Genomic DNA, 26,540 nt, shown 5'->3' on the forward strand with positions numbered 1-26,540 from the left:
GGCAAATATTCAGTTAAACTAATGGCTAATCATGTACACATTTGCTTTATAATCTTATTTCTATTTGAAATTGTCACAATGAAAAGTTTTTAAAAATCTGAGAATTGTTAAGTTTTAGTTTTAATACAGTTCTATTTATTAAAAATAAAAATTTTAAACAATTTTCAAGCACCCAGAAAAAGGGGGTGTTTTTGTTACAAAAATAATAGTCTCAATTGCTTTTATAAATGTGAGAAATACACTTCCATATTCCAACTCGAAATACACAAGAGTGACTAAAAACTTTACTCCACTCTGAGACCACCATGAGCTACATCTAAGAACTTCTCTTTAAAACATAATGCAAAAGCCAGTGGTGGTGAAAGACATCTTTAGTCCCAGCACTTGGAAGGCAGAGGTAGGTAATCCATGAGTCTGAAGCCAGCCTGATCTACAGAGCGAGTTCTAGGACAGCCAGAGCTACTACAGGGTTTTGAAACCCTGTCTTGAAAAACCAAAATCAAACAAAACAATAACAACACAAAACACTAGTATAGGGCTGGAGAGATGGCTCAATGATTAAGAGCACTGACTGCTCTTCCAGAGGTCCTGAGTTCAATTCCCAGCAACCACACGGTGGCTCACAACCATCTGTAATGGGATCTGATGCTCTCTTCTGGTGTGTCTGAAGACAGCAACAGTGTACAAACATATATAAAATAAATAATATTTAAAAAAAAACACTGTGTAAGCTAAAGGAATTCTGGAGATGGGGAGTCAGTGGACATGGAGTGGGGGCTACAGCTCAGTTGGTAGGGTGCTTGCTTGGAATGCATGAGGCAGAGTTCAGTACCCAGCACCATAAAAATCAGGAGTGGGGGAAGACCAGTGCTGTTATGACAGATAGTCAGAAGCAGCAACTATGTAGACAATTATGGAGAAGAACTAGATAAAGCAGCATACAGCCGCCATAGTTAGGAGTATCGTAGATTTCAAACTCATAGAAAAACAATCATAACTTAAAGGTATGCATGTTATATTGGACGGAGGGCGACCTACCAGGCAGTATTCGTATTGTTTTTTCCCTCTGTTAAAAACAACTGAAAGGGTGCAAGAGACAAGGAGGGAAAAGAAAGGAGGGCAGGGGAAAGAGAGAGAGAGAGAGAGAGACAGACAGACAGACAGACAGACAGACAGACAGACATCTGTGTCTGTGCTGAGATCCAAAAGCAGTTTTCTTTGTGTCTGACTTCTGAAACTTCAGCAATGATAAAAAATGCTTGGAAGGAAAAAAAGTTCCTCAAACGGGAACTAAATGGCTTTCTGAGTTTTCCTACAAATGTTTCCTGGTGTATGCCATGGTTCAGTTGTCAGTCCAGATCTGAAACTCCACAGACAGCTCACGTCTTTCCCAGTGTGCCTGGCCCCAGCCACACTAGAAACTGAACCGCTCTAGACTCCTGTTTCTAAAGATGACACTCTGGGTCGTCCCATCCTATGTGTCTGTGTGGGGGTCAGTCGTGTGTGTAAGTGTGTGAGTGTGTGAGTGTCTGTGTGTGTATGTGTCTGTGTGTGGTGTCTGTGTGTGTGTATATGTGTGTGTGGGGTGTCTGGGTGTCTGTGTGTGTCTGTCGTGTGTGTGTGAGTGTGTGAGTGAGTGAGTGTGAGTGTATGTGAGTGTGTGAGTGACTGTGTCTGTGTATATCTGTGTGTGTGTGTGTGTGTGTGTGTGTGTGTGTACACAGTGGCCATATTCACACACTCAGTCACCTCCATTATCAAAGACTGATTAGGCTGGATATCCTTGAGCATGCCTTTAATCAGCATTTGTGAGGCAGGAGCGGGTAGAGCTGTTGAGTTCAAGGTCAGCCTGATCTACATAGTGAGTTCCAGGACAGCAAGGACTATGTAGAGAGATCAGGTCTCAAAACAAACAGACTAAGAGACCAATCACTTTCTTTCATCAAATACCCCTTCAAAGTATCCCTGACTAGCTCATTGCCCACTGCTTCTGCAACCACCACCCGAATCAGAGATCTCCAAAGGATCTCTCTCATGAACCCCAAGCGCACTCTTCCTGTCCTTATAGTACTCGGAAAGCCTTCAATGGTTTCTTCCTATTTACAGACATGACAAGCTTGCAAAGATCCTCACCTCCATCCTCCTATCACATCCTCTAAGGCACAGCACCCTCCCTTAGAGTCTCATTCTAATAAAACAAAAAGTACTTGCAAAATAAACAAGTTCAACCCAGAGAGGTTTTCTCCCAAACTATCTCCAGGCCTTCACATGGTCCTCTTCTCTCTCCCACTTTCCCAGAAGCTCCCCCATGCTCTCCCCACCAGCTTCTCCCTCCACACAACTCCATGCACCTTGAAGCAGGTTTACTCAGTCTCTTTACCTGCAGTGTTCCTGCAAACCTGCCCTGTGCTAAACCTGAGCTCCTGAGACAGCCTTTTCTCTCCATCCCCTTTGGTGGCTCCACTCATAACAGAGCACCCCAGCACTTGATTTAAATCACAAATCTCTTCAAATTAACATGAAGCTTCAGCAAATATACTAGATAGAAAAACTTCACAATATTCAGATTGGAACCAAAACTGTCTGGCGTCCAACTTCCACATCCAGATAAAACCTTGGTGAGCATTTTTCCAAGAACAGACTTCAAAGTGAACTCCACTGTCTTAGCCAGACATGTTGCAAACCAAGTACCAAAATCCCAACCATTCTCTATTCATGCACCAAAACTGGACCACGACAGTTAAGAGTTGCTCCCTCCACACACGGGTTATGCTTCGCTTTGCACGTACTACTTCCTTTGTCTGGGACAAAATTCATACCCTTCTCTACCTGACAAACACCATTCTTTTTCAATTTCAGCTCAAACTTCCTTTCTGCACCTTTCCATGGGAAGATGTAATTGGTCTTCCAAAATCTCCCTACAAATTAACGTGATGTCATACTTACCAACCATATCATGGTTCTGTTTCCATTCTTACAGACAGTGAAATATTTCAGGACAGGAGTCATGGTTTGGACGTCCTTACTAGACGTCCAACATCTAAGAAACAACCTCAAAGCAGAGTGAGTGGGGTAAGACTGAGTCTCCTTCCTAACCACAGGCAATGAGAAGCCAGAATGGTGCCCTCTGTAGTCCTCTAGGAGCCAGGCCTCTCCCCACATGCTCAGCTCTATGGCTCTCTGACCCCCAAGGCTGCCAACCCCATGACCTGGACACATAATGCCAAAGACTCAGGTAAGGCTCCTCATCTCCCTAACTGCAGCAGAATCCTTCCTTCTGCCTCCTTCAGAAGAGAAGTGGCTGGCATATTTCACATGGAGTTTTTATTAGGGAGAAAAATCAAGGTAGATCCATGAATAGGAAACAACAGAGACAAGTTTGAAGACTGGTGAGTGTTCATCCCTCCTTACCAGCCTCCACAGCACCTCCGTCTCCTTTCATCCTTTTCCCACCACCATCATCTATGCTCGACAGTAAACAAGAGAGCCTTCGAGCGCTGAGGCAGAAGGGCCGTTTAGGTTGGCCCCGCACTATCCAGGTCTGGTGAGGTCACTGGACCCTGTGCCAGATCCAGAATCCCTTCTACAAACTGCTGATTTGGTTACCTTCATGTTCCCACCTCCTCCCCCCATCACCTCAGACTCTAAGCCATTAAAAAAAAAAAAATTCACTCAAAAGTCACGTCGTCTCCTATTTCGTGCCAAAGATCCTGAGCCGGCTTTGAGGTCATCCACATAGAAACACCACCACCGTGGCTGTTCAGAGACTGCCTTGAGTTCCTACTCTTCCTGGGTTTCCTTGTGCCAGATGGAGCGATCTCTCCAGCTCCAAAACATTAACTTAAGGATTAACTTAAGGAAGACTAAGGAAGACATCATGAATATCAGCCATTTTCTTGATTTCAATCATTGGGGACCCGTTTCTACCTTACAACATTCTGTTTTGGCCCTTCTTAGCTAAAAGCAAATTTGAAAAGCACGTGTGTGTGTGTGTGTGTGTGTGTGTGTGTGTGTGTGTGTGTGTGTTTTCAAACATCCTTACAACTGTAACCCTCTTTCTTCCCTCCTCTGAAAACTTCTCCAATATTTACCTTTTGGAATCTTTGTTTTTCCTTCGTGTTTTTTTTTTGTTTGTTTGTTTGTTTTATTATGTGTGTGTGTACCTCTGTGCCTATGTGAGTTTATGTGCACCACATGCCCTCAATGACCAGAGAACTAGAGTTACAGGCAATGTTGTGCTTCCTGATATGCTATGAAAATGCAGTAAGCACACCTAACCCTCCCAAGGACTGAGCCAGCTCCTCAACCTGTCTTTCCTGTATCTGCATCATCCCAACCATTCTCTACCCATCCTTACACAGATCACTAAACTTTCCCCTTTTCCCTCCACACACCTGGCTCACTTTGAATTGCACGAGCTGTCTTTTCAATGTATAGAGAAGGCCATATGTTTTGCTTCTACTGTCTTTAAAAAATAGGCCTTTTCTTTTTTGACTATGTTGAACCATTAAAAAAAAAAAGGCTAGAGACCCGAGGAAGACTTTAGCTGTACTAACTGCTCCCTGCCCAGAACCAGAGTTGGGAGTATACAGGAAATCAATGAACCAAGTTCTTAGAGCAGCTGGAGCACCCAAGTGTCTATGATCATCCAGTGATACCCAAAGACGATGACAATGGTCAGAACAAAACAATGGGCTTCTTCTACCCTAAGGAAGGAGGACAATCCTCTCTGGCACGATAGAGCATTACCAGGATGCTGGCACAGAATCTGAAATTTCCTAGGAGAAAAGGCAGTGCTGCAGACCTTCAGAGACCAGTCCTCAAGAAGTAATGAGTCACCCCTCAGTCCTCCAAATTTCTTTCTGTTGAACTGTATGACGTGAAAGAAATTAAACTAGAAGCTGTAGCCCTATCACCAGAAATCACCTACAGGTTTCCATATATTTTTTAAAAACAGAATTATTAAAGGATCCCTTTCATGAGTCCCACATTAAGATACTTTAGGGTATGTTCTTAAATTTTTCAACAATGAAATAAAGAGCTGTTTGAAATAATCTTCTAAAGTTATAGAACACAAGCCAAGCAAGAAACAAAATAGATTCCTTTATACTGACCTTCAAAAATATTGCTTTAAGCTCAGCTGGATCTGCTCTCTTGGTTAAAGCCACCTATAAATAAACATAAAAATGTTTATATTATTAGAACAAAGCGGAGAAATCAAGCTAGCAGGAGAGAAAATAAACTTTCAGTTAGAAATTAGTACATTTCATTTTTTTTTTAAGTACCAAACTGCTCCAGTATGTAAACTCGTCCCCAGATCCTAAGGTAGGCGCCATGTGGCTTCTAAAATGATAACATTCTGTGTGAGAAACCAGAAACGCTTTAATATCTAGGGTTCGATGTATAAAAAGAGCGGGGGACGGGGGGAGTTGAAACAGATTAGTGAACACCTGGCATTTCAAACCACACCCAAGAGTAACTCATACCTTCTCATGGGAATATTAAATATTAAGTACAACCTGTTTGCCAATTCTGCATAGAAGCACATTTCTTAAAAGTCAGTGAACTAGTAAATCATATTAAGGGCCCAAAGAGAACTGCTTCCCACAGCTCCTCCTTGAACAGCACGTACACCCACTGACCTAGACAGGCCAAGGTACTTCCCCACCTCTCCCCAGCCTTAATAAATCATAGGTCTCTAAAGGTGTGACTATTATTCTTCACATTCTAGAAACTCAAGGGACCGTGGTTACCTTCCACCAGTAAAACTTGACAGATTAGCTCAGAATAGGTGTTGTGCTTAATTCTCCAGGCCACAAAGTCCAAAAACATCACTGGGGGAAAAAAGCAAGACAAACTTGAACATGACTGCCTCAGGCCAACACAAAAGAACCCTTATTCAGAAGCAAACAGTGGGCTTATTCAGTGCCCATCACCCAGTTCTGCTGGCAAAAGTGGTCAGAAGATGCAGTTCTCAGCAAGCACAGTGTCACCCCATGATACAACTGAGGCGGGGCCACTGGAACCACCCCAACACTAGGACCATGTCCCTATCCATGAGGAGATTTATGCAAATTGTTCTAAATCCCTTCTGTGTGCTTGCAAAGGCTCTTCTGAGATCTTTAGACAATGGCTTTTCTGTCCCTCGATATGAAAATACCAAAGTTTGTTAGCCTGCCACTATCAGGAATATATTTATTAACTAGTCACTGGAATGGGAGGTAGCCTCTCTGAAAGCTGCTGATTGGTCACCTTGCTTTGCTAACTCTGACAGACTTTTTCCGCTTTCGCAAATATCTGACACTATCAGAGCCTTAAACCCAGAAATAATTGATGTCCTTTCTGTCCAATAACAGAGGGAAAATAAGACCGCTAACCCGTCCAGCTGTGAGTGATTGATGATGCTTCAGATCTCCAGGTTTTAGAAGAGGAGGCCCTAATATAAGCACTCCTAAAAAAGGCATCACCAAAGTGCCTCTACTTCCACTTACAGAGCAGAGGGCTTCCTCCCATCTTAGTAAAAGTTCCACACCCTTTGACAGGTTATTTACTAGGCACAGGAAGAGGGGGTACACATATGCTGGCCTAAGTCCCTGGGGATTTTTATCTAAAAGGCAAAGAGATTTTTCTACAGAATGTTTGCTCTGTATGAATACATACTCGCACACCTGCTTGGTTCAGTATGCTACACACTGTGCATGAACAATACCAGACACTGATATTCAGCATGGACCTCCTTGACCTAAATTGCCATAGCACCATAGTCTCCAGGTCATCAAGCATAAGTCATTCAATGTACCTAGCCAGAACTGGACCTCTTGGAAAGAAAAGGCAAACTCTTTAGTCTGTATCCCATGCAGGGTCTAGGCACAGAGGAGCACAAAAAAAAAAAAAAAAAAAAAAAAAAAAAAAGACCCTCTAAAGGACAATGCTTCAAATTCATGTTAGCAAAAATGGACCCACATTTTACCAAACATGGCCAGGTCCTCATGGCAAGTCAGAAAGTCAGTGCACAGACTATTTTCCCCATTTTCCAGAAGGGGAAAAAAAAAATCAAGGCTCAGAAACGGTCACATAACTCCATTGCCTAAGACAGAAGAAAAGCCCCCTTGCATTTGAGTTTTCTCAGTCTCAAATCTCCCGTGCCCCCCATTTCAGGCTTACAGAACATATACAGCATGAGAGTCAAAATCAACACCGTACATGTAGTTTGCCTGGCATGGTGGTATATGCTGGAAATCCCAGAATTGCAGGAACTGAGGCAGAAAGATGCAGAGTTTGAGACTAGGCCAGGCTACTAGTAAGATCCTTTCTCAGATAAACCAACCAGTGAAAAAGAAGAGGGCTTTAATGTCAAGACTGTCCTTAAACAGAAGCAAGAACTAGGAGAGAGGGAGAAAAGTCAAGGATCGTGAAGACGCTCACTAAAGCCTGGACCAAACCCAAAGCCATCATAATACACGAGTCATCCTAGCTCTCCTAGCCTGCATAACACTACTCTTACAAATGGCCCCGAAGCTGCAATAGCAGTGAGTGGTTAATAACCACTGAGGAATTTGCCTAACGGTGAGAGCCATTGATATCTATATCACATGTTAGGCATAGACAACGATGGAACCAGGAGATGGCTTCCTAGAACTTACTATCAGCCTCCAGGGCTTCATCTGTCCTCTCTCCATCTGTGGCTCACTTGGGAAATAAGGGGTAGCTATTTGCAATTTCTTTTTTTTTCTTTTTTTCTTTTTTTTTTTTTTTACTTTTTTTCGGAGCTGGGGACCGAACCCAAGGCCTTGCGCTTGCGCTATTTGCAATTTCCATTCAGGCTTCCACTCACACTTCATCCGCAGGAATGGAGGGACAACCACAGTGGCGACCGCAGAAAGTTGCAGTGAGAGCTATGATGTCCCGAAGGTGCCCTGAGATAGAGTCTAGTTGGTGACAAAAGCAATGCCCAAGAAGATACGTGCTGAGGAAAGCTAACAAAAGAAATGGAGCTGTGCCTTTTAGCTGACGCCTTTTAAACGACACAGAACAGTTGCTTAGTATGCATGCTTGAGAGCCAAGGAGCCTGACGTTATTAGACCTAGCCTGCTCTTGGGCTACAGAAGATCCATCAAACTTTAGATAGTTTCCAGATGTACATACACACAGGGGTGTGTGCATCTTAGATAATATGTGAATATGTACAAGTACTAGCATTTAATGACTTGATGTCATCATCACTTGGTATTATCTTATTCTTTATCATCTGTACTTAAAGGCTACAGTATGATACAGTCTAACATCTGTACTTAAAGCTAGAGTATGATACAGTCTAACATCTGTACTTAAAGCTAGAGTATGATACAGTCTAACATCTGTACTTAAAGCTAGAATATGATACAGTCTAACATCTGTACTTAAAGCTAGAGTATGATACAGTCTAACATCTGTACTTAAAGCTAGAGTATGATACAGTCTAACATCTGTACTTAAAGCTAGAATATGATACAGTCTAACATCTGTACTTAAAGCTAGAGTATGATACAGTCTAACATCTGTACTTAAAGGCTAGAGTATGATACAGTCTAACAGTCAAACAGAAGTTGTACTACCCCTTAAGCAAAATCTAAGAAGGAAGAGAGTCTTTGCAATTGACTATGACATATCACTTGATATTTAAATGAACGGAGTGGAGAATTTTGTACTCGCTCAGGTAACATGTCGCAGTGATTCCCACATTAAGAGAAAATGCAGCAAGGGTCTGCATGGCTGTTACCCACACACACTGGGAAACATGTAATATGACTTAACTCGGAATGGAAATTTCAGGTATATTCCATAAGTCTATGCTTCTTAGATGGTAAAATTAGAGAATCACGAAGTGTGGATTGCACTTTAACAAGATGAACACTGGTTATAGCCATGCGAGGTGGTCATCAGTAGCATGGAAGAAACATACGCAAACTAGGTTAAGAAGCTAAAAACCAGTAAGATAATAGCACAACTTTTTTTTTTTCTTTTTGTTTTTCGGAGCTGGGGACCGAACCCAGGGCCTTGTGCTTGCTAGGCAAGCGCTCTACCACTGAGCTAAATCCCCAACCCCATAGCACAACTTTAGTAACCGGCTTTTCTTCATAAAGGGAACAAAAAAATATAACAGGAAGAACCAGAAAGGTGTCTTTCAGAACAAATAAACTCATTCTAACACAAGTTAGAGTTGCCAGTGGCAGGGGAGAGATTCCTACACATAGGAGTGTTGTTTTTTTCGGTCAGCTTGCTTACCCTGGAGTCAGGCCACAGTGCCAACCTCAGTTCGTTTCACAAATCGCAGCAGCACATGCTGATGCACTCAAAATACTGGGTAGGCGTGACAGATGGCGGTAGGGATAAATAAGTCCAACGTGGCTGCGTACGGTAATCCCAGCCCTAGAGAAATAGTCAGGAAGACCAAGAAGAGTTCAAGATCCCCCTCGACACTTAGCAAGTTTGTTTTGGACCACCTTCAGATGGAGGAGACCCTGTCTTAGAGAGAGAGAAAGATAACTCAGCAGGAGAGAGAAAATTGGGTCACTGAAGCTCCAAAGATGTGAGACCTGCCTGGATCTCCCTGAGGGCTTCCTCAGACCATGCCAGCCTCTACAAGGCTCTTAAGGGGTTCCTCAACTGATAATTAAGAGTCTTGATGAGTAAGATAGGAGAGCTACAATGGTGGTTCCCTTTAGTTCAGTGTTCTCAAAATGCCCAGCCTGGACACTTGTGCTCACAAGCAGATGCACACACATACATATAATTAAAATATCTTTGAAAAAAACAAAAAGAGCTACCTAGGACCCTGAGTTCAGAATCTAATCTCTGCAGTGGATATATTATAGTTTGAATACAAAATACCTCTAACAGGCTCATGTGTTTGAAAACTTGGTCCCAGGTAGTGGTGGTGCTGTTTGGGAGGGTGGAGGTCTAGTTGGAGGAAGTGGTCACTCATGGGGAAGGCTCTCAAGTTTATAGCCTGGCCCTGCTCCCTGTCTAGGGTTTGCTTCTTAGCAAGGGCAAGCTCCCACCTCCACAGCCAAGAGCCCCTCCTGCTGCCATAACTTTACCACAAACAGATTCTATCCCTTCCAACAGTGGGCTAAGACAAGTACTCCCTTCCTGTGGTGAGTGCTCAGGCTCCTGATTTTGAGAGAGAGAGAGTGTGTGTGTATGTGCACGTGTGTCTGTGTGTGTTTGTGTGTCTCTGTGTGTACTGTGCTATTATCTGCTAGAGTCAATTGAAATAAAACCAAAATGTTCACCGTCATAAAGCAAAAAGTACTCCCTCCCTTCAGCTGCTTTAGGTACATAATTTATGACAGCGATCGGGAAAGTAACAAACATAACGTAGCTTTAAAGCTATAAAAATAACAAATATGGCATATCTTGGAAAGGTTACAATGGGTGGGTGGGCGGAGCCCCTGGCTGAAAGCCAGTTGTGACATCATCCACAACACAGGCCTCCTTCCCTGACTAACTTCCCCAATGAACTCTGAACACTGGCAGGGGTGCTTCCCCAAAGATTACTTGACATAATGACTATATATATATCTTTGATACAAAACCCAGAAAAGGTGACTCATCAAAAGCAGGCCACCATGTGTATGTGTGAAAGCCAGCATGCAGTGATAATAAAGGAGCCGGGAGAAGTGGTACCACTCGGTCCTTGCACCTGAGGAACGGAGTGTAAGAGGAGCTAAATCCTGACTAAAAATTGCTCCTGGGTACTGCTTAGCAACTCAGCAGCTGCAGCCCACAATCTCTCTCCATCTTCCGGTATGGCAGAGCACATAGCTAAAATTCCATTTCTCAGAATCCTTTGCAGCTATACAGCCCTGGGACTGTCAGTCAGAAGAAATGTGTTAGCATTTGCAAAGAAAAGATTTGGAAGCTATGGACCACACTCCTGCTGCTTCTGCTAGCAGGCACCTTTATTGAATGTGTCTGGTTTTCTGTGACACTGTCCTGCCCTCCCACGTCGTTCATAGCATGGCCTCCAAAACACCCTCCACTTGGCAGCAGACATCCTGACTGCATAGGAGGCCACTGCTCCCTTGGTGGCCTGGTCTGCTGGGAGGCTCTGGAGTCGTTCCTAAGAGCTCAACCTCAAGTTTGTTTCTTTACCCACCCAACAAATTCTATAACTCATTTAATAGCCTTCAATAAATCTCCCTCTGCTGAAACCAGCTAGCAAGGACTCAGTTTTCTGCACGTCAACCTGGACTGATACAATCAGTTATTGCAAAAGAAAGTTTGGAATTCCCTGAAACCACAGTTACCATTGCCTCGAGGGAAGAGAGAGGGGCATCTCATCCAATGTACAAAATTCATTTTTTTACTGAGGTCACCAAATCACTCACTCAGGCCTTATGTTAAGTTTCCTTGGGCTCTCTCAGTGAAGAGCTGTAATTATTCAAGAAGTTACTGAAATGTAAATCAGTACATAGACAAAATGTAGTGTTAAGCATTCTTCCGACCACAACACTTCTGGGTAATCAACCCTCAATGTCCCTGTCACTCAACGATTCACTTCTAAAGCATCCCAGAGCCGGGGCAGGTCACTCTAGGTGCTGCTTAGAGACACTTATGAGAACAATTCAGTAACTTGTGACTCTGTCTGCCACAGACACCCATTAAACAGCTCCAAAACCATCACGATTAAAAATCCGGCATTAAGAAGCAGACTGTAACAGTTAAGCAATCGATGGTGTCTCATGCTATGCATCCTGCTAGGCCAAACAGGCTTCAAACACACTTTCAGTTCTCTTATTGTCATTACACTGGAGCTAGCATGCTAGTAAATGTTCCCAGGAGAAAAAGAAACTGACAAGAGACACTAAGAATCTTTCCTAAAACACACACTTTTCTATTTGCATGCTCTTTCCGTACAGAAAAACCACGATCTGCTGACACTGCCAGGGGCCCGCTGCAGAAGTTTAGAAGAAAATATTGGGACCTGGCCATGCCTAATGACCTTGGTCATATCAGTTACCATCTCTGAGTTTTAAATCTGCACTTACAAAATGATAAGCACACCTACCTTCCCTCTTTCATATGGTTACCTGACAGTCAATTAGAATGAAGGAAAATCATCCTCAAAATCTTCAACTGTAACTAATGTTGGCTACCCCCAAATCAAACAAATACGTTGATAACAAGACTGCAGGACACTTCTGCTCCCAAATACAAATGGAAGGTGAGGGAGCCCGACATACTGAACTCAGAACTAGGTAAAAATGATAACAAGCTAAGAAAAGAAACAGTTTACATGCAATGCTTTCGGAGGGTTGGCAGCTGTATTGGTACACTATGTTACTATCAAGCACGAAAATTTGGGCTTTCTATTCCCAGAACTGCATAGACCAGACATAGTGGCTCACACCTATAACCCTAGAACACAGAGCCTCACACCTATAACCCTAGAACACAGAGGCTCACACCTATAACCCTAGAACACAGAGGCTCACACCTATAACCCTAGAACACAGTGGCTCACACCTATAACCCTAGAACACAGAGGCTCATACCTATAATCCTAGAACACAGAGGCTCACACCTATAACCCTAGAACACAGAGGCTCACACCTATAACCCTAGAACACAGTGGCTCATACCTATAACCCTAGAACACAGTGGCTCACACCTATAACCCTAGAACACAGTGGCTCACACCTATAACCCTAGAACACAGAGGCTCATACCTATAATCCTAGAACACAGTGACTCACACCTATAACCCTAGAACACAGTGGCTCACACCTATAACCCTAGAACACAGTGGCTCACACCTATAACCCTAGAACACAGAGGCTCACACCTATAACCCTAGAACACAGTGGCTCACACCTATAACCCTAGAACACAGAGGCTCACACCTATAACCCTAGAACACAGAGGCTCATACCTATAATCCTAGAACACAGAGGCTCACACCTATAACCCTAGAACACAGAGGCTCACACCTATAACCCTAGAACACAGAGGCTCACACCTATAACCCTAGAACACAGTGGCTCATACCTATAATCCTAGAACACAAAGGCTCACACCTATAACGCTAGAACACAGAGGCTCACACCTATAACCCTAGAACACAGTGGCTCACACCTATAACCCTAGAACACAGTGGCTCACACCTATAACCCTAGAACACAGTGGCTCACACCTATAACCCTAGAACACAGAGGCTCACACCTATAACTCTAGAACACAGTGGCTCACACCTATAACCCTAGAACACAGTGGCTCACACCTATAACCCTAGAACACAGAGGCTCACACCTATAACTCTAGAACACAGAGGCTCACACCTATAACTCTAGAACACAGAGGCTCACACCTATAACCCTAGAACACAGAGGCTCACACCTATAGCCCTAGAACACAGAGGCTCACACCTATAACCCTAGAACACAGAGGCTCACACCTATAACCCTAGAACACAGTGGCTCACACCTATAACTCTAGAACACAGAGGCTCACACCTATAACCCTAGAACACAGAGGCTCACACCTATAACCCTAGAACACAGAGGCTCACACCTATAACCCTAGAACACAGAGGCTCACACCTATAACCCTAGAACACAGAGGCTCACACCTATAATCCTAGAAGATAGGATCCCTCAGCTACAGTGTGAGGTCAAGGCTAATCTGGACTACATACGACCCTGTCACAAATGACAGAGAGAGACAGAGACAGAGAGGGAGGGATCAAGTGGGGAGGGAAGGAACAAAGGAGGGAAGGAAACTAACGAAGAAAAGATACTATGGAATGTCTGCTGTCTCATCAAGAAAGCTGGAGAATCAGCCAGAACTAAAGAGCCACCAACAATACCCTAAGGTGCCTAGAATGACTTGGTAGGAATTCAATATAACACTCAAAGCAGGTCAACAGCTGGAACAACCAAAACAATCTCTCCAGACATTATATGCAGGCAACTACTTGACCCCACTAGTCATGAATATGGTAACTAGTGACACTCCACTGGTTCACTTACATGCTTCCCTCACCTATAAACCCAGGAACATTCCAGGCCTACTGCCAGGCAAAAGGAGGAGGAGGAGGAGGAGAGGGAGGAGAAAGAATGAGCGGGAAGGGGAGGGAGAGGAGGATAAAGGAGGAGAGGAGGAGGGGGATTCTATTTAGGGGCTGTAGAGATGGCTCAGCAGTTAAGGGCACTGGCTGCTCTTCCAGAGCATTAAGTCTGATTCCCAGCATGCATATGGCAGCTCACATCCTGAAACTCCAGCCGGGCCAGAACCCCGCCCATGGAAGAAAGACATACTTGGCAGAGAGTGGCCAGTATGTATCGTATGAGGACACATGCTTCCACATAGGGTACAAGAAGCAGAAAGTACTAGAGCGTTTAGGTTTAGCCGTAGCAAGATGGCGGTAGCTTTTCTACTACCAGCCTGCTACTCAATACTTCAAAGCAGATCTCACTCAACACCACTCGAGCTCTCTAAGGTGAAAAGCCATTAATTCATCTATTTTTCCAGAGGAGAAAGAGGTATTTCAGATTTGTAAATGGATAGCTCTACATTACAAAATCAGAAGGGAGTCCAGAATCAGGTCATTTAGATATTCATTTTAACACCCAAGGGATCTAGCAGCAGCAGTCCGAAGCTTCGAATGAATCATAACACTGAACATGACCTTTAAGTCTTTGTCACTTAGGATCATGGCCTACCTAATGAAGAATATTACTCTCCACTATTATAAGCTGAAGTTAGTCTCAATTTTTAAAAGCATAGAGATCACGGTATGATTAGGAACCAGCTGCAATTGTAATTATCCCTCCTGATATAATTTGTTACCTATTAGCAAGTGTCAAATTACTACTGCTCCTTAGATGAATAAAACCTGATTGCGTTGTCCTGAAGACAGGAGTGCATATTCCTGTTGCGGAACAAAGAAGTATAAAAGCATATAAAGCTGTTTCTAAACTGAAAGGTCCTACTTAAGCTATCACAAGTTACCAGAGCCCAGACAACTTAATAAGTGTACAGGGAAAGTCAAAGCAAAGGGCCAGTAGAGGAACTGCTTCCACTAGGCATCAACCTCTTCTAAACGTGGCAGATTCAAAAACTCAGATAGAAAAAGAACCAAAGGCCATTCAAACAGCTAAGAGCCCACCCTGGGGATGACACCTTTCTACACACCTGAGCACTCCACCACCCTCTGGCATACCCCAGTGATAACACTCCAAGCAACTTTTCCAATGCCAAGGCTACAGCTGATACTCCCACAAAACTTACAGTGGCCCTAGCTTTATTCTAAGCTTTGCAACCATAATCACAATAGAGCTTTCTAATGGCTCCCCAAACAGGTGGAATTATGTGCCTTTTGTAGATGAAGAAACTGAAAGATAGATATAGATATAGTGTGTGTGTGTGTGTCTGTGTGTGTATGTGTGTGTCTGTGTGTGTATGTGTGTGTGTATGTGTGTGTCTGTGTGTGTCTGTGTGTGTGGGTGTGTGTGTATGCAAGCTACATAGTTTGATGTCAACCTGACACGAGCCAAAGTCATATGAAAAGAGAGAAAGAAGCTCAAGTGAGAAAACACCTCTCTGTAACATCTGGCTATAAGACATTTTCTTGACTGGCGATTGACTGGGAGAGCCCAGCCACTGCTGGAAGTGCCATCCCTGGGTTACCAGCTCTTGGGTTCTGTAGGAAGCAGGCTGAGCAAGCCATGGTGGGCAAGCCAGTAAGCAGCACCCCTCCATGGTCTGTATCAGTTCCTGCCTACAGGTTCCTGCCCGGTTTGAATTCCTAGCCTGACATCCTTTAATGATAAACAGCAATGAGGAAGTGCAAGTCAAATAAACCCTTTCCTCGCCAACCTGCTCTTTGGTCATGGTGATTTGTCGCAGCAAGAGAAACCCTCACTAAAACACATAGTTGAGCAACTGGATAGGATGCCACATAGCACATGGCAGTCTTAGTAGGCACAATCCAAGGATTGAAGCAAAAAAAAAAAAAAAAAAAAGAATGTTACTCTTCTTTTCAGATGCATAGAACCAGCATGAGATGAAGAAACCAAGAGAACTCGGGCAAAAGAAAAAACTTTATTTACCAATTCAATGTGACGAGCACAAAAGGGCAGTAGTGCACTGCATACAAGACTGGTTTATAACTATTAGTTATAAACATTCAATTACCGTAAGGGCTCATGTGTGAAAAATGACATTGTGAATTCTGCTTTTAAGAAATCTTACTTAGTGCTTGGTGAGTTCAAAGCCAGCCTGGTCTATATGTTGAATCCCAGTCGAGCTAGGACTACATAATGAGTCATTGTCTTGAAGGAGGAGGAGGAGGAGGAGGAGGAGGAGGAGGAGGAGGAGGAGGAGGAAGAGGAGGAGGAGGAGGAGGAGGAGGAAGAGGAGGAGGAGGAGGAAGAAGAAGAGGAGGAGGAGGAGGAAGAAGAGGAGGAGGAGGAAGAAGAGGAGGAGGAGGAGGAGGAGGAGGAGGAGGGGGAGGGAAGGAAGGGGAGGATAAAGGAGGGGAGGAGGAGGGGGATTCTATTTAGGGGCTGTAGAGATGGCTCAGCAGTTAAGGGCACTTGCTGCTCTTCCAGAGCATGAAGTCTGATTCCCAGCATACATATGGCAGCTCACATCCTGAAACTCCAATCAGGCCAGCATGATCCACACAGTGAGTTGCAGACTGCAGCAAGGCTGCAGAGTGAGGCCCTGTCTCAAGAAAAAGAACAAAAAGGAAAGGAAGGAGGAACAAAAAGGGAGGGAGGGAGAGGAGGGGGAAGGAGGGAGGGGGAGAGAGGGAGGGAGGGAGGGAGAGGTAAAGAAAGGAGGAAAGGAAGGACAGGGCAAGGAAGGGAAGGGAAGGAAGGAAAAGCAAAGCAAACAATAAACTGAAATCTTGTTTCGATGTAATTCAGTAGCAGAGTGCACCCCTTGCCTGGATATAGTCCCAGTGCTACAAAAGAAGACAGAGACAAAAGAAAGGGAGAAAGGGAATAAAAAAGACTGATGAAAAGGGAGGAGGGAGGAAAAAGTTCCATGTACAAATACATGCTAAAGTAAAGTGCTTGCTGCTTGCTGATGATACTGAGGTTTATATAGGAAACACCTGTAAGGAGAATGCTAAACAATGCTGGGTTTCCTTCTGAAAAAAAAAAAAAAATGGAGTCAAATCCTTCTTCCTACAGGGATGCTTTCCGCACTTCCTAACCAGATTCTCCTCCTCTGGCGCTATCTTTCCTTCTTCTGGTCTCTTCAAGGGTCAGTGTAAAACTTGGACTCTTGTTCCTTTGTCTGTCTGTTTTCCCTCCCCTGTTAAAAGGGAGAATGAGAACAAAGACTGAAGGAAAACGCAGAGCCCGGGACACATGTAGCAGAGCTTGGCTTTGCAGCAGCCTTATCCTTCCAAGGTCAGAAGAGCCCACCTGAAAGGATGCCACAAGATACCAGAGCAGGGGAGACTACAAAAGCTGTCTCTGAACCGGAAGATTTGATCCAAATGGCAGCAGGTCACATTGTTGATCACAGGGCACCAGTGATGACTACTGAACTCTCACATCGAAACGACCCCAGCTGAATGGAAAAACTCAGGGGAGTTCATCGCTTCTGTAAGAGTCAACAAGTCTGGTTTTAAACACATGAGAAGCCATACAGGGAGACCAACATGAGGTGAATACGAGAACCAGTTAAATATCAAGCAGCCGAGGGGACAAAACAAGATGCAAATGGGGTAAAGTTCTTCATTTAACTGTCCTCTTGGAACAAATCAATGTGGAAGGCAAATGACCCAGGGGAGGTCGGGAAGGGGGGGGGATCAGGCTAAAGGTCTCCACCAGGTTCTGGTCAAGCTGCTGATGAGACAGAAAATGTCCGTGAGCCACGCTGAACCTGCAACTGAACTTGCAGGAACTGAGATGGGAGACAAGCAAAAGACGGTGAAATCCTCCAACTCGGGAAAGAAAACAATCATGTGAATGCTTAGAAATGAATGCATCTCTTGTTGTTGGGCACAGTAGTCAAAGACTTGAGGGGCTGGGGGCATGGCTGGATCAGGGCTGGACAGGGTGTTGAGGGGGAATGGCTCACTCAATAAAGTGTTTAACAGGCAAGCTGGAGAACCTGAGTTCCCATCCCCAGCACCCACATGAAATACCAAGTCAGGCCACCACACACGTAGGCAGTTCCAGCACTGGGGAAGCAGACATGGGTGGATCCGGCAATTTGCTAGCCCGAAAGCCTGACTGAATAGATCTCAGGTTCAGTGAAGACAGACCATATCTGCTTTCTGAGAATGACTGAGGAAGATACCTAGCATTAACTTCTGGCCTCCACAAGCATGTATGCAAATTTAAAATAATTAATTAAATTAAAACTGAATAGGAAAACAAGAGACAGAAACTGTACCAATGGCTTAGGGAAGGGTCCTAAAAGGTAGCAATTCTGAGGTATCTGATTCTCCAGCTAAGAGTGCTGGGACTGCGCTCTGGTTTCTCATCTCTTCCTCGGGCCAATGGTGCCCAAAGGATTTAGCATATGGTGCAGAGAAACTCCCAATCTAGACTGCTCAGAAGCAAACACTTGTTTGGGATCAAACTGCCAATCCCATCTCTTGGGAGGACAAAGTTGATTTTATATGATGGTCAGCAGGTTGGGCATGTGTGCTTATACAGACTGTCCAGACTGTCTGCCCTGGCCCAAGGTAACTGGTCTTTGTGAAGATTAACAGGGATTCCTGGAGGATTAAGGAAAAGTCGCTAGTGAACTCAACAGCCTTCAGAGATCTGGTTTTCCTGTGAACAGAAGACTTAAGGCTTGTTTACTCAGCCAAAGCCCTTCAGTGCAGGACGATGTCACCAGCACTGTGGTTTGGGAGAAAGAGGGACTTTGGACTTCACAGCTATATATAAGGGTATGACTGAAACCCAAACCCAGAACATTAATCCTTTCTGGTGAACAGCTCTGGGACCAGATGTCTGGATTTTTATGGCCAAAATAAAAAATCTATCTCCTGATTTCAGCCCCATGTCTTAGATTATGTTAGGGTTACCACTTCAGAGTAGAGAATGTCACAGTGGCCTTGGCCAGGGCTCTGAGCACCACTGGGGAAAGACGTGTCTACCTGCTCAGAAGAATGAATGCAATCCGTCTCTGACATTGGGTGGACACCCAATATTCTAAACTGACCAATACTGAAGAGTTAGTCCACCCAAGCCCAGTCACCTGGCCAAGAAAACACACCTTAAGAAGGCTGATTCACTTGACGCCAAAGATATGTAAGGAATAATTGTCCCTTTGAGGAGATAATGCATTTTTCCTTCCTAAAAAAAGAAAAAAAACCCACTCTCGCAGCAGCCATATACTGAGCCGTGCTGCTAGAGCATTTTTCTGAACTGTTCATACCGGCATAACTCTCGCTTTTCCTTTTCTTTCAGATACTGGTCATGCTTTCCAGACACTCTGGGATTTTCTCTCCCTTCCTCTAACTCTCCGTCCCTGCTACACCATGGATGTCTGCCTCAGGCTTCCATTGTTCACCTCCACCCCCAACTCAAAGGCAATGCTCGCTTGCTTCTTTTTCCACATCTCCCTTATCTCAGTAGCTTCTGAGATTTATAGTTTGCCTGGTCTGGGATTTTTTTCTTTTAAATTCTAATAGTAATTGACCTCAAATCGATTCTTACAAGACTAAAAATCCCGAGGGAACCCCAGTTTATCCTACTAACTCCCTAAGAGGGGCTCTCCAAACTTTCTAGTAACAATAGCACTAAGCCTCAAGCCACCTGATGACCCAGTATACGTGGGCGTAGCTACAAGTGTTGTTTGGAACTGTTGACAACTGTTCCTGACAGTGACCCTGAACTTTCACAATCAAAAGGGAGCGTTTCTCAAGGTTTCACCTTTGGAAGAAGCCTTTCTGGGATCACAAGGGACTCATCTCCCTTAGGACAGTCGAACTCCTCCATGGTGTCGTTAGCAGCTTGCTGTCCACCCTGCTTTCTCTTGGAGATCACTCATGCACATCTCAAGAACTTCCAAAAGATTCTTATTTTGTTTGTAGATGGAGGGGACTAGATGGGTATGCTATTAAAATAGTGAAAAAGTTCCCAACAAATGATAAATATACAGCAGAAAATCGTCCCACTCACCTTGCCAAGGGTTGGTATGTCAAAGTAATGAGTAAATCAATGAACAGTGTGTTAAAATGTCATGTGACAGATACCTTGACAGATGTCAGGATCTAGAGAAGAAAGTCCTTGTCACAGGAGCTTAAAATGTATCAAGAAACAAAACAACAAAGACCATGAGGACCCATTTCCTTAGAACCTCAAAAAGACAATCTCACCTAAGGCAACTTGAATATGAGTCAACTTCTGTCATGAGCTGAACTGTGTCTCCCTAAATTCTAACCCTTATCCCAATACCTCATAAAATGACTTGTTGTAAATAAAGAAAGGTCTGTAATGAGGTTATTCAATTGATACAATAAAGATGTCCTCATGACTAGAAGTTAGACTTTTACCACTCTATCTTGCTCCCCAACAATGTCCCATGATTAAATACCCATTAAAACCTATCAATAGGGCTGGAGAGATGGCTCAGCGGTTTAGAGCACTGACTGCTCTTCCAGAGGTCCTGAGTTCAATTCCCAGCAACCACATGGTGGCTTGCAACCATCTGTAATGAGATCCAATGCCCTCTTCTGGTGTGTCTGAAGACAGCTACAGTGTACTCACATACATTAAATAAATAAATCTTCAAAAAAAACTATTAATAAACAACAATAGTAAGAAAAAAGAAGGGAAAGGGAGAAAGGGAGGGAGTGCAGGAAGAAGAGAAGGAGGGAAGGAGAGGTTATATATAAATATAAGCAAGCATGGAAGCAATAAAAATACAGGATGACCAAGGAGAGGGGCCTGGAGGACAGCTAACCTTGCCTGGATCGATCTTGACATCAGACTGTTAGCTCTCCAAAATTGTGAAAGTTAATCCCAACTATTTAATCTGACTGGTCTTTGGCACGTTGTTATGGAAACCCTAGCAAATGAATATACTCCAGTAAATACACCGTTGTTCCATCAGAGCCACCTGTTGCTTCATTCACTTATTTTGCAACCATGATCAAGCACTACATTGGCTCATCTCTCTTTGGGAGTCTCCTTTTCTTCAGCCTTTGTACTCATAATCCATTTTTAAAGTCTGATTAAAGAACTTTAAAGATCTTGGACACTTCCCATTGTACCCCTTCAGTAGATATAAAATGCTAGCTTCTCCACACACTTAGGACCAGTAATATAATTCCCATTGTAAAGGTCCTTTGCTCCTCTTGTAAGAAGTAAGTCATTTACTAGGTAACTCTTTGAGGAAAAGGAAATTCTAGTAATCATTCACAAAAGCATTTTAGTATCTGTAGATAATTCTTACCAGAGTCAATTATTATTTGCAAATTGCAAAATGGTCCTTCTCCTGTTTTCTAATTCTGGAATCTTCTTTTATATTTTCCTAGGTGAAATATTTTGGTCAACAGAACTAAAAACAATACAATAAAATAAAAAAAAAAAAGCTGTACTTTCTACTCTGTCTCAATTTGACTCCCTTTGAGAAGTAGTAATCATCCACTATGGACTAATAATTTTTTTTTTTTTTACCCAATGTGTTACAGTCTATTTCTAGCTGATTTGGTTTTGTTTTGATAATCTAGCACATAACAGTAAAGTTACTATTTTTAAGTGAACAGTTCAGTGTCATTAGCATATTCAAATGTTAGACTCCACCAGCGCTATTTTATCACCCCAAACACAGACTATACCCATTGGCTAACACTCATCTTGTTTGTAATAGCCACTATGTGACTATTACATATGAATAAGCCTGGGTACTTAAAGAGTGAAAACTAGCTTTCATACTCCATGCAGAGCATGAAGTCAATATTCAAATTTAGTAATCAGCCATTAACAAACAGAGGGTGAACCTGAATCACAATATCTGAACCCACTCATCAAACATAACCTCCAAACAAACAGCCAAGTATCATGGGCCAGGTTCATCCCAGCACTTGATGGGAACGCTTGGTATCATCTAGCATGCTAGCCAAAACTAAAAGCAGGACTCTAATTTGATCAAGTTTTTAAAACTGTTGCCTTCAGAAACAAACCAAGGACAGGAAGCATAAAAGGGTTGTATGCACTCAATGAACTAGAAACTATGGGAAAGTGCAGGAAAATTAATAAAATTCCCCTCATGAAATGAAGGTCAAAAAAAAAAAAAAAAAGAGAGAGAGAGAGAAGGGATAACCTAAAGATTGACAAAACTTAAAAGTCTATATATAAACTATGCTGAGTAATCAAAACAAACCTAGCACAAAAATTCAACTCTGAAGATGTTTTCAGTAATGAAAACAGCTACAGTAAAGAAAGCAAAATTGCAGGGTTGTGGATTTAGCTCAGTGGTAGAGCGTTTGCCTAGCAAGCACAAGGCCCTGGGTTCGGTCCCCAGCTCCGGAAAAAAAGAAAAAAAAGAAAAGAAAAAAAAAAAAAAGAAAGCAAAATTGCTGCTATATGGGTCAAAGGGGGAAAAGTTCATTCCAAATAGCCATGGCTATCTCCCGGGAGAGCTGGGGGGAAGCCTCTTTCTTGATTCCAGCACTGGAGCGGCAGAGGCAGAGGCAGAAGCAGGCAGATCTCTGAAAGCTAAAGGCCAGACTGTTCTATACAGTGAGTTCCAGGACAGCCAAGGGTATGTAAAAGGACCCTGTCTCAACATAAAAATGATGGATGGATGGATGGATGGATGGATGGATGGATGGATGGATGGATGGATGGATGGAGTCTACTGCTGTCAACAGATACCATGACCAAGGCAACTCTTATTAAGGACAACATTTAATTGGGGTTGGCTTACAGGTTCAGAGGTTCATTTCAGTCCATTATCATCAAGGTGGGAGCAGACATGTGGCTGGAGGAGCTGAGAATTCCACCTCTTGTTCCGAAGGCAGCTAGGAGAAGACTGTCTCCCAGGCAGCTAGGATGAGGGTCTTAAAGCCTACACCCACAGTGACACAGTTCCTCCAACAAAGCCACACCTACTCCAACAAGGCCACACATCTAAATAGGGCCAGTCCCAGGGCCAAGCACATGCAAACCACCACAGAACAGTGTCAGCTCTAGAGTCAAGTAGCCTGTGCTCCAACCATGTGACCCGGAAGAGGATAATCTCTACGTCATGAAACTTAACTATTCCGTGCCAGATAAGTTTCCTCATTTGAATAGAGATAATAACAGTAGAGCCTATGCCTACTGTGTAGATTAAATTACATGGTTTATAGTGCTTATTAAAGCGCCTAGCTGTTCGAGGTGTTCTAATAGTGATATAGCAGGGACTTTCACATAATCTTTCAGGGCCTCAACTTTCGGACCTGCCAAATGACATTAGCGGCACCTTCCCTGCTTCCTGCAAAATGAATAAAAAGATCAAATAATGGAGCTTGGGTCTTTGCTTACCTTAGTCCCTAAGGTCATCTTGAAAACAAGCCAAGCCAAGTGTCACTTCTCCTCCCTCCAAAAACAACCAGCACTTAGAACAGGGCCGGCAAAGAGTGGGTGCCAGCTACACTTCTGAATGCAGTTTTCAAACTGTTAAGTGCTGTGCCTGTGATCACACCATCACAGCAACACGAGCCCATCTCAGAGGCTTACTCTGGGAGCTTTGGGAAGAATGAAAAGGGAGAAGGCAAGGCAGTGTGGAAGCCACGGTAACTGTATAACTAAGAAGTAATAAGGACCTGGATGGACAGGACACCACACTCCTGGAAAGGACATGGGTTTAACTGACACTCACAAATGCCTGCAGATAGCCTCTCAGGGCTCCCCAGAGGAAACATGATAGCAGGCAGAAAGTGAGAAACACCAAGATGAGCTCAGTTCTGAATGAAAATGGGCAGCAGTAACAAAACCAAAATTACCGCTCCATGAGTTAAAAAGTTTAGTCCACACTGTCAGGGCTATCTCCTGGGAAAGCAAAGAGAGACAATGGGGGAAGGACTTCCAGGGTTAAAAGAAGAATGTCCAGGACTGACACTGACTGGTTATCATGACCATTTATTAATCGAGAGCCAAGTGTTCCTCTAGCCAGAGATAAGAAGAGTGACTCACTTTCTTAGCAAGTAGAAGCTTTCTTCAATCCCCTGGCAACGTTGGCTTTTGTCTAAAGGTCCGACCTTAGGAAAAGGAACTTCTTGGTGGACCTAGACAAGTTCTAGCTGACAAAGTTTGAAATGTCTCTGAGGTACCCAAGTTGAGTTTTACAGCAAACATCAAATCGCTCAGAACCACAGGCATGGCCACTCTTCGAAAGACAAAAACAGGCACTAGAGGGAAGAGAGGCAGAGCCCAAGAGACACCAACCTTCTACCAGATCCAGGCAATCTACTTCACACTCGGGAGAAGTAGAAAGGGTGAGATGAGACATCAAGTCTGAGAGTTCAACCCTATGCCCACAAAATTGGTAAAACACAAACGGTATCACATGAGGCTAGTGATGAATTACTTTTCTGATGGTGAAATGAACCAATTCAAACCAGATTAGACTATATGAAATCCGGGTTTATTGGGAAGGCAAGTTCACTGGTCCCAAGGAAGGAGGCTAGGGAAGTCACCATGGGAAGGTAAAGAGGGGAGAGGAGAAGAGAGAAAAAAAGCATGTGTGCAGAGGGGGTTGGGGGGAAAAGGGAAAGAGGGAGAGAGGGAGAGAGGGAGAGAGGGAGAGAGGGAGAGAGGGAGAGAGGGAGAGAGGGAGAGAGGGAGAGAGGGAGAGAGAGAGAGAAATGTCTGGATTATATAGGGGGTGCCTCTGGTAAAAAACAAAATCAAAAAAACAGCCAAGTCTCTAGGCTGCAAAGTTCAGGATTGGGATCAGATAAGGACTTATGCTGGGAGAACCTAGAGGGCAGGTCTGCTTGATAAATAAAATATGCACTTCAGTCCCTTGTGATGTCCCAGGAAACGAAACAGCTAGAACTGAGAACAGAATGAAAACTTAGTTCAACTGTGTGCACTGGAGAGAATGTCAAAAATCAACAGGCAGGAGAGGACAAAAAGCACAACCCGTCCACAGCACCCTTAAATAATCCCCTGAGATGTGCTACGAAGTAATTCCTGGGCTCGGAGGGGGATACTCAAAGCAAAGATCCTAAATTTATACATGATTTTTGACACTGTGTGTTTGATTCTGCAAAAAGTTGGACTAACAATGAGTCCAAAGTCCTTGCATCCTTATTAAAGAAAGGGCCTTTAATTACATGGTAATGAGTGCTCCAGATGCACACCATCCAAACTTCCGTGGGTCAGGATTTCCTGGGATCTAAGTAAAATGCAGATGCAGATGCACTTTATCAAGGGCCCAAGGAAAGCATCTGAGGAAATGTGTCTGACTGCGCTCTGAGTGGGCATGACAAAAATTTCAGTAGCAAGGATCCCCAGGTGGACCACATGGACAAGCCACTAAAGCAGCCATGTTTCTGCTCTAAGGTGAGTTTCAGTAAAGCTCCTGTATGGTTCGGGTACCTGTCCCTTTGTTTATAGTTAGGTAGGCTGTCCAACATGCTCCAACGGGCATTTTTTTTTTGATATTCCTATTAAACATCATGATTCCCAAACTGAACTTACATGTTGCATGCCATGGGACTGACCCAGCCATGAATGGTCCCATGTTTTCCACAGGATGATGCAGAGCACTCAGAGATAAATGTCCAAATTCAGTAGCAGAAGCGGGTTCTCCAACTTTCTAGTCACTGAATGAAGACTGTGGAAGAAGAGCTCTGGTAGCCTCTTCCTACTTAGGAAAGTAAACTCCGGGGGCTAGCCAGTCCTCTGCAGAAATGCTAACGTGCTAACAGCTTCTACTCACTCGAAGACCAGTATTCAGGATGGACATCTTCCAATCACATCATTTGTAATCCTGATAACTCCTGAAAATGCACCACCCATCTGTTCAAATTGGATTCCCTGACACAACTTCCTTACGCACGGAGCTGCACGCCTCTTATACAAGAGCTATCTTAGCAAGAACAGTAAGCGTAACACGAAATATCTGACTCTCCCATCAATAGTATCCACGGGAGACATGTGCAAACTGTAACCACAGGTCGAAGGAGATCAAGACAAAGTGACCAGCCTAACAAGAGTCACCCAGTAGAGCAGTTTTCCTAGGGTTGAATTTCAACAAAATATCAATTACTGCCAAACGAACTGTGTTGAGGACACCAAAAGTCAAAAGAGACCATCAATTCTTTTTTTCTTTGTTCATGCAACCACTCGCAAATTTCCCAAAAGGGAAGGGAGACTGTGAGTGCAATTAAGCATTGCAGAGCAACGAGCAGAAGCATCAGACCGTGCTCCACACAGGCATGGGGGAATCACTGCCTTGGCAGAGGTCTGTGGCTAAAGCACTCATTTAAATGAGTTGGCTGGACCGACAAGAAGAGCCTCGGTGGACAAGTTTTAAGAGCAGGTTTGCTTAGCTACTGCATCACTCCAACCAGTCCATCT

At 43.7% G+C, this 26,540-nt stretch overlaps 1 protein-coding gene across 4 annotated transcripts in view; it reads right to left on the minus strand.

Annotated features, from left to right (window-relative positions):
* Positions 1–26,540, minus strand: part of Slc25a13 (solute carrier family 25 member 13) — a 182,683-nt gene that overhangs the window by 149,972 nt on the left and 6,171 nt on the right. For all 4 annotated transcript variants that reach the window (XR_005503443.2, XR_005503442.2, NM_001419627.1 and 1 more), the window contains exon 2: positions 5,115–5,168. Coding sequence is in view for 2 of the 4 variants with exons in the window: in NM_001419627.1 (NP_001406556.1) it covers positions 5,115–5,168 (54 nt within the window). In the remaining 2 variants the exon portion in view is untranslated. The remainder of the gene's footprint in view (positions 1–5,114; positions 5,169–26,540) is intronic.

Source organism: Rattus norvegicus, chromosome 4, assembly GCF_036323735.1.
Source record: "Rattus norvegicus strain BN/NHsdMcwi chromosome 4, GRCr8, whole genome shotgun sequence".
Classification (NCBI taxonomy): Eukaryota; Metazoa; Chordata; class Mammalia; order Rodentia; family Muridae; genus Rattus; species Rattus norvegicus.